General features: G+C 36.9%; 1 protein-coding gene across 3 annotated transcripts in view; it reads left to right on the top strand.

The window, feature by feature from the left end:
* ERC1 (ELKS/RAB6-interacting/CAST family member 1) overlaps positions 1 to 12,793 on the top strand; it is a 511,631-nt gene that overhangs the window by 191,537 nt on the left and 307,301 nt on the right. For all 3 annotated transcript variants that reach the window (XM_044914971.1, XM_044914972.1, XM_044914973.1), the window contains one exon: positions 3,950 to 4,085. In XM_044914971.1, coding sequence (XP_044770906.1) covers positions 3,950 to 4,085 — 136 coding nt within the window. The remainder of the gene's footprint in view (positions 1 to 3,949; positions 4,086 to 12,793) is intronic.

Consider the following 12,793-nt stretch of genomic DNA (forward strand, 5'->3'; position numbering starts at 1 on the left):
ACCTGATTTGTGACGTAGGATGTGATCTATTCTGGAGAATGTTCCATGTGCACTAGAGAAGAATGTGTATTCTGTTGCTTTGGGATGGAATGTTCTGAATATATCTGTGAAGTCCATCTGGTCCAGTGTGTCATCTGAAGCCTTTATTTCCTTGTTGATCTTGTGCTTAGATGATCTGTCCATTTCAGTGAGGTGGGTGTTAAAGTCCCCCACTATTACTGTATTGTTGTCAGTGTGTTTCTTTGCTTTTGTTATAATTGGCTTATATAATTGGCTGCTCCCATGTTAGTGGTATAGATATTTACAGTTGTTAGATCTTGTTGGATAGACCCTTTAAGTAGGATATAGTGTCCTTCCTTATCTCTTATTATAGTCTTTGGTTTAAAATCTAATTTGTCTGATACAAGGATTGCCACCCCAGCTTTCTTTTTATGTCTATTAGCGTGGTAAATGGTTTTCCACCCCCTCACTTTCAATCTGGAGTTTTCTTTGGGTCTAAAATGAGTCTCTTGCAGACGGCATATCGATGGGTCTTGTTTTTTATCCAGTCTGTTACCCTGTGTCTTTTGATTGGGGCATTTAGCCCATTTACATTCAGGGTAACTATTGAAAGATATGAATTTAGTGCCATTGTATTGCCTGCAAGGTGACTGTTACTGTATATTGTCTGTGTTCCTTTCTGGTCTATGTTACTTTTAGGCTCTCCCTTTGCTTATAGGACTCCTTTCAATATTTCTTGTAGGGCTGGTTTCGTGTTTTCAAATTCCTTTTGTTTTTGTTTGTCCTGGAAGCTTTTTCTCTCTCCTTCTATTTTCAATGACAGCCTAGCTGGATATAGTATTCTTTATTCTTGGCTGCATATTTTTCTCATTTAGTGCTCTGAATATATCATGGCAGTCCTTCCTGGCCTTCCAGGTCTCTGTGGATAGGTCTGCTGCCAATCTAATGTTTCTACTGTTGCAGGTGACAGATCTCTTGTCCGAGCTGCTTTCAGGGTTTTCTCTTTGTCTCTGAGACTTGTGAGTTTTACTATTAGATGTCGGGGTGTTGACCTATTTTTATTGATTTTGAGAGAGGTTCTCTGTGCCTCCTGGATTTTGATGCCTGTTTCCTTCCCCAAATTAGGGAAATTCTCTGCTTTAATTTGCTCCAATATATCTTCTGACCCTCTCTCTCTTTTTTCTTCTTCTGGGATCCCAATTATTCTCATGTTTCGCTTTATGGTATCACTTATCTCTCGAATTCTGCCTCATGATCCAGGAGTTGTTTATCTCTCTTTTTCTCTGCTTCTTTATTTTCCATCATTTGGTCTTCTGTATGACTAATTCTCTCTTCTGCCTCATTTATCCTAGCAGTTAGAGCCTCCATTTTTTATTACACCTCATTAATAGCCTTTTTGGTTTCGACTTGGTTATATTTTAGCTCTTTTATTTCTCCAGAAAGCGTTTCTCTAATATCTTCCATGCTTTTTTCAAGCCCAGCTAGTATCTTTATAATCGTCATTTTGAACTCTAGTTCTGACATCTTACTAACGTCCATATTGATTAGGTCCCTAGCAGTTGGTACTGCCTCTTGTTCTTTTTTTTTGAGGTGAGTTTTTCTGTCTTGTCATTTTGTCCAGAGGAGAATAGATGAATGAGAGAACAAAATGCTAACAGGGTAACAATGACCCCAGAAAAATATACACTAAACAAATCAGAAGAGACCTGAAACCTGGGGAAAAGAAAGGGAAAGAAAGAAAAAAGAAAAAAAAAAAGAAAAAGAACAAGATAAAAACAAACAAAAAACAGAATATGATCAGATATGATCAGGCTGGTGCATAGATTAGTGCCATACACTAGATTTTGGGTGTATTTTGGTCTGTTAGAAGAAAGTGCCTCCCAAAATTTTAAAGAAAGAAAAACTTATATATGTACAAAAATAAGGGTAAATACGATGAAGGGATGGAATATGACTGTAATGATGAAAATTATAAAAGATTATATAAAACGAATTGATAAGAAGTTGGTTGAAAAGAGAAAGAAGAGGATTTAAAAAAAAAAAAGGGAGAGAATGTGATCAAGCAGGAGACTAGAACAAAGCCATACACTAGAGATTTAGGGTATATTTTGGTCTGTTAGAAAAAACTGTGTCCCAAAATTTTAAAGAGAGAACAACTTATTTATATATACCAAAAATAAGGGTAACTACTATGAAGGGATAGAATATGACTCTAAAAATGAAAAATAAAAAATATTTTTTTAAAAGCATTGATAAGATGTTGGTTGAAAAAGGGAAAAAGAAAAATTAAAAAAAAAGATAGTTAAAAAAAACCCTAACTTTGAAAGACTAAAGAATCATGGTAAAAACGCCATGAATTCTGTGTGCATTATTCTCCTAGCGCTGGAGTTCTGCCGTTCTCAATGATCGGTAAACTTGGTCTTGGCTGGCTGTTCTTGCTGATCTTCTGGGGGAGGGGCCTGTTGCCGTGGTTACCAAATGTCTTTGCCGGAGGCGGAATTGCCCCGCCCTTGCTGGGTCCCGGCTAAGTAATCTGCTCAGGTTTGCTCTTGGGAGCTTTTGTTCCCTGCAAGCTTTCCCTACAGCTTTGGAGGACGAGAGTGAAAATGGCGGCCTCCCAATCTGTGCCCCAGAGGAGCCGAGATCTCGGGGTCCCACTCCTCAGTGCGCCCCCAGAGAAAAGCAGTCAGTCACTCCCGTCTCCCCGGTATCCGGCCGCACTCCGTGCTCACCCGGCCTGTGACCGAGCGTTTCTATCTCTGGCACCCGACCCCATGTGGAGTCTCCAAACCCAGCAGATCCCTGCGGTGCACTCCCGCGCAGCTCCTCCCGGGGGAGGAAGGGGAGTCTCCCCAGATCTGCCACTTGTTTGGTCCCTGCTGGAAGAGCAGGGGCCCGACTGTGCCGCAGATCACGGTTTATGGCAACCCCGAGCTGAGAGCCCGCTCCTTGGCTCCGTCTCTGCAGCCGGCTTCCCTGCTCCCATTACCTGGGAGCTCTGCCGCACTCAGGCACCCCCGGTCTTTCTGTGACCCCGAGGGTCCTGAGACCACACTGTCTCGCGAGGGTTCCACCCCCCGCTTACTCACTGGAGCGACGTCCCTCAGCGGAGCCGACTTCTAGAAGTTCTGATTTTGTGCTCTGCTGCTCTATCACTTGCCAGAAGCGGCCGACGGAGGCCCCCTCCCCCACCATCTATCCTCCCGAATATCGCCTTGGATTCACTTCTCCGCACGTCCTACCTTCCAGAAAGTGGTCGCTTTTCTGTTCAGAGAGTTGTTGCTATTCTTTTTTTCGATCTCCTGTTGAGTTTGTAGGTGTTCAGAATGGATTGATCCCTATCTAGTTGAATTCCTGGGACCGGACAAAATTTAGGTCTCCTACTCCTCCGCCATCTTTCTCCTTCTCCCATAAGTCATTCTTATTTTAGCGTGGAGGCAGTGGAATAGGATTGGGAACTTCACAAATGCGTATAATCTTTTGTTGCTTAAGATGGGTTCCCAGATTGTTACATCATTATTTTCAGATTCATATATATTATATATAGTCTTTTGAAAGTTTGAAATATTTAATAATAGTAAAATTAGTGTTAGATTACCAAACCTTAATTGGCTACTCTACTGTTTCATAGCATTGATGTTGGTAGCCTTTCCCTATTTCCAACATAAATATCTGAATTGATTTCTTCAGAGTATCTTATGCATTTCTTTTGTTTTATGGTCTTGTGCTTCATAAAGTACATGCTAAAACTTAGTTTCTGAAACATCATTTTTACCAATTTGCTACTCTTGGTAGGAAATAATTTTGAATTGTTAGAAAAATCTTGCAGGAAGAATTCTTTGTTGGTTTTCAGCTGTTACTTGGTGTTGGTGGTATAGATTTGTAAATGAAAATATTCTTCTCTATGCATATATATGAAAAGCTTGGCTTTTCTCCCCTTTTTCAATAGGCAAGTGAAAGACCAGAATAAGAAGGTAGCAAATCTGAAGCACAAGGAACAGGTGGAAAAGAAGAAGAGTGCACAGATGCTTGAGGAGGCTCGACGAAGGGAGGATAATCTCAACGACAGCTCCCAACAACTACAGGTTAGAACACCTGGACAATCTGAAAGGAGAGATTTGATCCATAATTGCATGTTGTTTTCCTCTTCATCTTTATCCTCCTCTTTTTTCTCTATCTAACCCTGCTTGGTGCCTTCCTCTGAGACCTACTGTTTAGCAATAAAGGAATGGCTTTAAATAGAAAAGGCAAGTTTTATTCCACAGCTTTGTGAGGACACCTCAGCATAGGAGAAAGTTCACCTTGCTTCAAGTTGATCGCATTTAAATTGGTAAGTTCAATGTCCAGTTTAATGAGTGGGTTCTCTTAAGCTTTAGGATGGTCAGTGTTACTGTTTACTGTTTTCCTTCATTAAAGTGCATTGCTAAACCTGGTCCGTGTCTGTTTAACTTCCTTCTTTGTTTTTCATTCTTGTTTTCCCTTTTCCCCGTCTTTTCCATTTTGCCCTCTCCCTCTTTCTTTCCATCCTTTTTAAGCATTCAATTTAGAGAACGTATTTCACAGTCATACAGGATGTATAAACTATACTTTTTCACTTCAGTGGAGTGATAATTGATGTGTAAACCTAATTATTCACAAATTAGGGTGCAATTAGAGTCCATAATAATAGTGGTGATGATATGAGAAGTGCCCATATGGGCCCAGTACTTGGCCCTAGGCCTTGGTCATTCATGGTTTCTAACCTTTACAGTGATCCTGTGGGACAGATGGTTTTGTACATATTTTATAGATAAGGAAACTGACTCAGAGAAATTGAATTATTTGCCTAAGTGCACACAGTTTTCAAAGTGGCTCAGCCATGATTTTAACTGAGACTTTCTGGATCTCTAGCCTGTTAGAATGAAGGTTTAAATTTTAGAGAGGAATATCATAAACTTTGCTAGAAACCTTTGAAACTTTTGCTAAGACTGCTAAGCCATTGCCGCTTCATTTTTCTCTCGTTACAACTTCGAATTGGGTATGAGAGAGTGTGTCACAGTTGCATTATCATGAAATCTTTACTGGAGAGATTTGGAGGAGTATAACTGTGGAAGCCATTTTTAGGCTTTATAACAAATCCATTTCAGACATGTTTTTAATTTCTTTTTTCATTCATCTTTTATATAAATTTTATTGATTATAAAATGCATAGTCCTTATAGGAATAGTATACATTTTCTCAAATGCAGCACCTTTTGATAAAGCAGCATACCAGTTTTCCCTCCCTCTTGCCAACAACAGTCAGTACTGTCGATTTTCTCTTCCTCCCTTTTTTTTAAAATGCTAATCTGATGGATGGAAAATATTTAGGTTTTGTTTTAATTTATATTCCTCTGATTACCAGTGAGGCTAAGTATTTATTCATGTCTTAAATTTTCATTTGTTAATGTAAATCAAATGTTATGTCTCCTCCATGTTGGCCTTTTCCTCAGGCATTTTTTGGTTCATTTATTCCTGTTTTGGGAACACATAAATATTTATCTACAAATATTTTTAAGTTGTTCTGGGCTTTCATTTTTACTTATATATTTTTTTAAAGATTTTATTTATTTGAGAGAGACAGACAGAGTGCACACAGCCGGGGGAAGGGGCAGAGAGAGAGGGAGAAGCTGACTCCCTGCTCAGCATGGAGCCCGATGTGAGACTTGATCCCAGGACCCTGGTATCATGAACCGAGCCGAAGGCAGATGCTTAACCGACTGAGACACCCAGGTGCCTCTTACCTTTACTTTTTAATTTAAATTATTTTAGGGTATTTTGTATCGTGAGGGTCTTATTTTTCTTCATTACTAACAATTTCATAGGTTGTTGATAGGAAATTATTTAATTGCTCACAAGTTTCAATTGGCATCTTTATATCTGAAATTATATAACAGGCTGGGGCGCCTGGGTGGCTCAGTCGTTAAGCATCTGCCTTCGGCTCAGGTCATGATCCCAGAGTCCTGGGATCGAGCCCTGCATCGGGCTCCCTGCTCCGCAGGAAGCCTGCTTCTCCTTCTCCCATTCCCCCTGCTTGTATTCCCTCTCTCACTGTGTCTCTCTCTGTCAAATAAATAAATAAAATCTTTAAAAACAAAATGAAGGGGCGCCTGGGTGGCTCAGTCGTTGGGCGTCTGCCTTCGGCTCAGGTCATGATCTCAGGGTCCTGGGATCGAGCCCCGCATCGGGCTCCCTGCTCGGCGGGAAGCCCGCTTCTCCCTCTCCCACTCCCCCTGCTTGTGTTCCCTCTCTCGCTGTCTCTCTCTCTGTCAAATAAATAAAATCTTAAAAAAAGAAAAAAAAATAAATAAAAATTAAAAAAAAATGAAATTATATAACAGGCTATTTCTAGGATTTCATTCAACCTCCTTTGTTGAACTAGGATTGCATTGTTTGTAATTACAGAAAATATTTATTTTATAAGACAAGCCCTTATTTGTGTTACCTCCTTAACTGTTTCATGTTTTGTGCCCTCTGTCCCTTTAATATTTTCGGTTACTAGTCTGTGTAAACTGAAAGATGCCCTTTTAATCTTTTGTCAGTCTTCATGTTAACATCACAAGAGCCTTCACATGTAATCTCCTATTTCCTCTTCGTATAATTTAAGAAGTCAGATTATTTATTTATATATTACATAGAAAACTAATATAGAGTAGATGAATGATTTTTCCAAGGTGTCTCAGTAAGTGATAGATATAAAAGTTATGACAAGTGATAGTTCATGGCCATATGCAAGATACACATGGATGAAAACTGCATAGGATTACAAATAGGATACTTTGCATCTGATCTCAGCTCTTTTACTAACTCTGCCACTTACTTCTTAACCATTTCATTACAAATGACAACCTAGTGGTAGTCAGTATCCCTAGCACTAAGATTATGATCTCTAAATAGGATGTCCCACTAAAAGAAGCTAGAGATTCTTAGAGAAATGGCTAATCATGGAATTCATGGGAGTTGAATAGTAGAAAAGCAATTGATTTAGGTTTTATATTAACAATAGCTCTTACTACCTGAATGTTTTTGTGTTTTAAATTTCTGAATATATATTTGGGCTTATCTATTGATTTTTTTATGAAATAGGAAATGCAAATGGAAGGAATTATTTTAGTATTTCCATTATAGACATAATAATTCTATGATTATAATATATTCTCTATCTTGTTAAAAAATACTTTATATTTAATATTTTCAATTTTGATGACTAATGAATATTTAATCTTTATCAGATGCCACCTGCCTTCCAAAGATTAATTCTATTGATCATGTTAATAAATACATAGTATGTTTTGTTTGTGAAGATTTGAACCTGCTTTAAAACAAGAAAGTTCATTTTCACGTTTTGTTATTCAGTGACTGACTGCCAGCTATGGTAGTTTATTGTGGCTTCTCTCTTCCTAGCAGAAGTTACAATTTGCTGCAAAGCAGTAGTACTGCTTTTTAAATTTACCTTTCTTTTTTCTGAAAGGTAAATATATTTTAAAAAATACATAATAAAACACATGTATACACACAATGTAAATAATACATACAAAGTGATCATCTCAAGAAATGAGAAGATTACTGGCATCCCAGAAATCACATGGATGTTCCTTCCTGATCATTATTTCCTCCCTTCCTCCAGGGGAAATTATTATTTTGACTTTTATTGTTCTTTGCAACCTGTGTATATATTAAATAAAAAGTATAGGTTAGTTTTGCATATTTTTATTTTATATAAATGGAGTCATCATATTTATTCTTTTGTGACTTCTTTTGTTCAACATCATGTGTGAGGTTTGTTCATGATAGTTGTGTGTAACATTTGCACATTTGTTGTCCTTACTGTACTGTTTTTTTTTAATTCAAAATTCCATGTTTTATCTTGAAAGTGTTTTGAAAAGATAACTTCATTTCTTCCCAATTTTCCATTTTTTGAATATTCAGATGGAACTAAAAGTACTCCCTTTTGGCAGAACATGAGTTTGAAAATAAGTTGTTACTTTACTCATTGTTCTTGGCTCAACACATTAAAAATGTTCTAAAAAGATTAAACAAATTCCTTACATATGAAATGAAATTGATACCTGAAAATGAAGAGAACCTAGAAATCCTGCAAACTATAAACATGGTCATTGTTTATAATGGCCTTAGTTATGAGTGTCCTTTCTTGAGATATGACATTGCCATACCATTTTATTCTGTTTGTACCTTTGTGTTTTGGACAGTTATAACTGGGGTATATTAACTAGTCTCAAATTTTTTGGTTTTAGAAGTCCCTTTATACTCTTAAAAATTAGTAAAGTCTCAAACAAGATTTTTTAATGTAGGTTATAATTATCATATACATATGCAGTTAACTTATTGACCTGGGTATCCATCATCTCGTATCTGAAGATACATCTCCAGCAATGTAAAAATACTTACATAAAAAGTTATTTGCAGTGTTGTTGGTAAGTGTGAACTATTGGACAACCTAATTGCCCATAGATAGGAGAGTGCTTGAATCTACTATGGTACATCCATACATTGGAGACTTGGCAGCTTTAAAAAAGAGAGGAAGATCTCTAATGAACTGATATGGAGTGATTTCCTGGACATCCCATTAAGTGGGGAGAAAAAAAGCACAAAAATTATCTGTAGTATGCTAAACTTGGTATAAGAAAATACACACATATCTGATCTTTTTTACAAAAGAAAACAGGAAGGGTAAAGTAGAAAGTAAAGAGACCACCTATCTATTGGAGTGGTGGGGAGAAGAGTGGAAAGAAGGGGGAAATGGGATTGGGGTGGTAGGTTTAAGGAGAACCTTCCCTTAGCGTATCTCTTTAGAGAATAGCTCTGACTCTCCAAACCATAGTAATATTTCACATACTCTAAAACCTAAGTAAACAAAACCAATCAAGATGCATTGGGGGAAACCAAAAGAGAATACAAACACTAACAAGTGAACCTGTTTTATAAACAAATAATACAAACACCCTCAAAGAAAGAGGACAGCATGGTTGAGTGGTGTGATCCAAAGTAGCTTTGGAAAACATTTTCTTGACTGAATGCTATTAAGCTAAAGAAAAAAAGAACTGTATATAAATGTTGTAATCTAGTAATAAATGTGTCTCTCACAAAGGATAGGCTAGCCATTCTAAAAGCACTTGATATGTGTACTAGAATTCAAGTAAATATTGATAATGAAGACTGAAGTTTTCATTGTTCAAGAAAGAATTTATAAATAAGTAAAGTGGGAAGGCTTAAATGAGCCCTGTGGTGTTGGACTGGAATCAGAGATATTAGTATGAAGTCATGGTATTTAATTTATATGCAGATAGATGTATTTAATTTATATGCAGATAGAAATATTGATATGTGTATATGTATGGGGTTATTATACATGCTTATATTTCCTAACTGTCCATTAAGAGGGCTTAGAAGCAATAAGCATACCTAACACCCAGATTTTGATTGCTATATACCTTTCTCCAATGAAATGGACCAAAGCATCTTGGAGAAGTGGTTGATTCCAGGCCTGGGGTAGGGAAAATAAACAGTGAGCTTGGATAACTTTGTGGTTCCAGAAAATCGGAAAAGTGCTCAACAGAAGAATGGGGGTTTGTGGAAAGAACATAGGAGCCAACCTAAAGGAGCCCCTGATATCTCATGCTAAAACAATTTGAGTAAAAAAATAAATAATGATATTTTAATCCATTGAATGAAATATTCATGAGTCCTTACTGATATAAATAATCAAATGCATAAGTAAGTGCAAGAGTAAGGACAGCTCTTTCCTAAAGAAGATTTCTAATAAGTGTAGAAGGAAATAGATTTTAAATAATCACCATGAAGGAAACACCTCAGTAATAATTGTTGCAGACAAGATCCATTGATGATTGTGAAAATTAGTGGGTGAACATTTAAAGAATAGTAAGACTGGTATAGTCTCAAAATACATTCCTTAGATGTTTATTAATTATAAAGAGAAGACTGTAACTGTTCAGTTAACAGACCTAGCAGACACCACCTTAACAAAATTATCAAGGTTAACATTACCACTAGTCAGATATACTGAGAAGGAGACAATATCATTTCTATGTTGCTCTTTCTCCAAAATGTATAATCTTATTCCAGTCATGAGAAAATACCAGACAAATCCAAATTCTGGGACATTTTATAAAATAACTGTTCAGTTTACTTTAAAGTATCAAGATCATGAAAGACAAAGACTGACCAGTGTTATAGGGGCATTGGTGGTAACTTAGAAAAAGTGTTAACTAAATGAAATTTGAGACCCTGGATTGAATCCTGAAACAGATACAGGACATTAGGGAAAAACTGTTGAAATTAGAATAAGGTCTTTAATTTGGTAAAAAGTATTGTACCAATGTCAATTTCGTAATTTTGATCCTTGTTACTGTGGTTATGTAAGCTCTTAACATGAGAGGAGGTTGGGTGGAGGGGTGTATGGGATCTGTGTACTAATTTTGCATCTTCTCTGTTTGTTTATAATTAGTTCAGAATAAAAAATTTATTTAAAATTGTCATTGACTCTCTTAGCACTTTTCATTACCTACTTCACTTTCCCATCCCCTTGAAATAAGTGAGGTATAAATTTCAAAAATCTCTTACCTGCAAGCTTAATGATACAGGATAGATATTTTGGGCTTTTTTTCAAATGCCATTTCTAAGTTTGCAATGCAGATATTATTGTGTTCCCCATATTGTTTGATATCCTAAAGGCTTAATTTAATGTAGAATTTAGTTGAACGAGTTGATTATTCTGAAAATTCGACCCAAATCATAAAGCCATGGTACGATAATATGGCTCTTTTGTTAGAGTTGATGTACCTTGACTAGTCTGTATCCGTCTAAGATATTAGGCTTAATTTTTACTCATTTTCCTTGATGTCTTTCATTTATTCAATATAAATTTATCAAATGCTTTCTAAGTGTAAAGGTCTGTTGCTAGAGTTGGTTACAGTGGTGAAAAGGCATATTTCCTGCCTTTCTGGAGCATATTGTCATATGGGGAAGACAATATACCATAATGATAAAACTAAGCAAGTAATAAATAGAAATTATGGTAAATTAATTTGGGGGACTTGAGTTTAAAAATCATACGGAACTCCATAAGAATCAGTGACATCATCTAGAGGTAAAATATTAACAGAAGAACATGGAGTTAGAGTTGAGCCCTTAAGGTCCTCAGTGGGCTGAGATGGGGTTGGGTAGGAGAAGGTGGTGTTTGAAAGGAAGCAAATGAAAAGACCAGTTGAGGTGGGAGAGAAAAGGAGAGTGTGGCATTATAGAAGGCAAGAGAGAAGATTGTCTCCAGAGAGGAAGTAAGTACTTCATGTTAATGGTGCTGAGAGACTGAGAAAGAGGACAGCATGGTTGAGTGGTGTGATCCAATGTATTCAAAATGGTCAAGAGCAGTGATCTCCCTGGGTTAAGGTAGATAGATGTCTTCCATTATAACTTATTGACCTTGGAGATAGATAGTCCTATATTGATGCAGACACTTGCCTTGGACAATTTTTCTGTCACACCCTCACCAAAATTCACTGTCCCTCACAAGGTCTTTGTAATGTCTTTCTTAGGTATATATGTGACTAATATCAAGACTTGATTATACAATGGTTATTTAAAATGTTTCTAGGGCGCCTGGGTGGCTCAGTCGTTAAGTGTCTGCCTTCGGCTCAGGTCATGATCCCGGGGTCCTGGGATCGAGTCCTGCATCAGGCTCCCTGCTCATCGGGAAGCCTGCTTCACCCTCTCCCACTCCCCCTGCTTGTGTTCCCTCTCTCGCTGTGTCTCTCTCTGTCTCTTGTCAAATAAATAAATAAAAATCTAAAAAAAAATTAAAAAATAAAGTGTTTCTAGTATGATCCATGCAGACATCTAAACTATTTTACAATTCCAGTTGAAATTCACCAATATAGGACATGAATGATAAAAACAATGCGGCACATATTGGCAATGAGCCTTTCTTATTATCATGTTTTTAATTATAGTGCCTCTTTCTTGATACTCAGCATTTAATTTTGTCAAATTTTGTTTTCCTTACTCAAGAACTTAGCTCTGTATTAAATTTAGTTCTGAGTTGTTTCATTAATATTTTTTGTAAGCCATATTTTACTTTAATTGGCTAAATAAGATTTCAGGATAATCTGTAGTTGTCCTCAGTAAACATTTATTGAGTGCCTATTATGGAACTGTCACTGTGCTGTGATATGCTGGATATGTCAAGGTGTGTTATCGTGCAGTTCCTAAGTAATTGCTGTATAAAAAACGGAAACTAGGCAAATCCCAACAAGGGCTTCCTTCCTAAATAAACATTATATGAAAGCATAATCTTAGCTGAATTGACTGATGGTGATGTTGCGATTAGAAAAGCTCTCTGCTGAAAGCCTCCCCATCTTCTAAGGTTCAGATAAATGCTCCCTTCCTTTTGTGCTGCCTGCCTAAATCCTCACAGTTGGAATAAATCAGGCCCTCTGTTGTAATTCCATTAGACTTTGTTTCTGCTTTGATTTCAGAGCTTATTTTTGCTTACTTTGTATTATATACTAATAATTTGTGTGTTGTTTCCCCAACATATTTGAGTTTGGGAACCAGGTTTTGGTACATTTGTACATAGTCGGTTCTCTCTAAAAGTGTTTATTGATTTCAATGGCATCAATAGATGTCCAGAACCCTCCTTGTTCACAAACATCTTAGCCTGGCCTTTGGAATCTCCCATCAACTAAACCTTTATTTCTGACCTCATTTTTAGGTGAGATACTTACTAGCATAGCTACTGT

The sequence above is a fragment of the Neomonachus schauinslandi genome, chromosome 5 (assembly GCF_002201575.2).
Source record: "Neomonachus schauinslandi chromosome 5, ASM220157v2, whole genome shotgun sequence".
Lineage (NCBI taxonomy): Eukaryota > Metazoa > Chordata > Mammalia > Carnivora > Phocidae > Neomonachus > Neomonachus schauinslandi.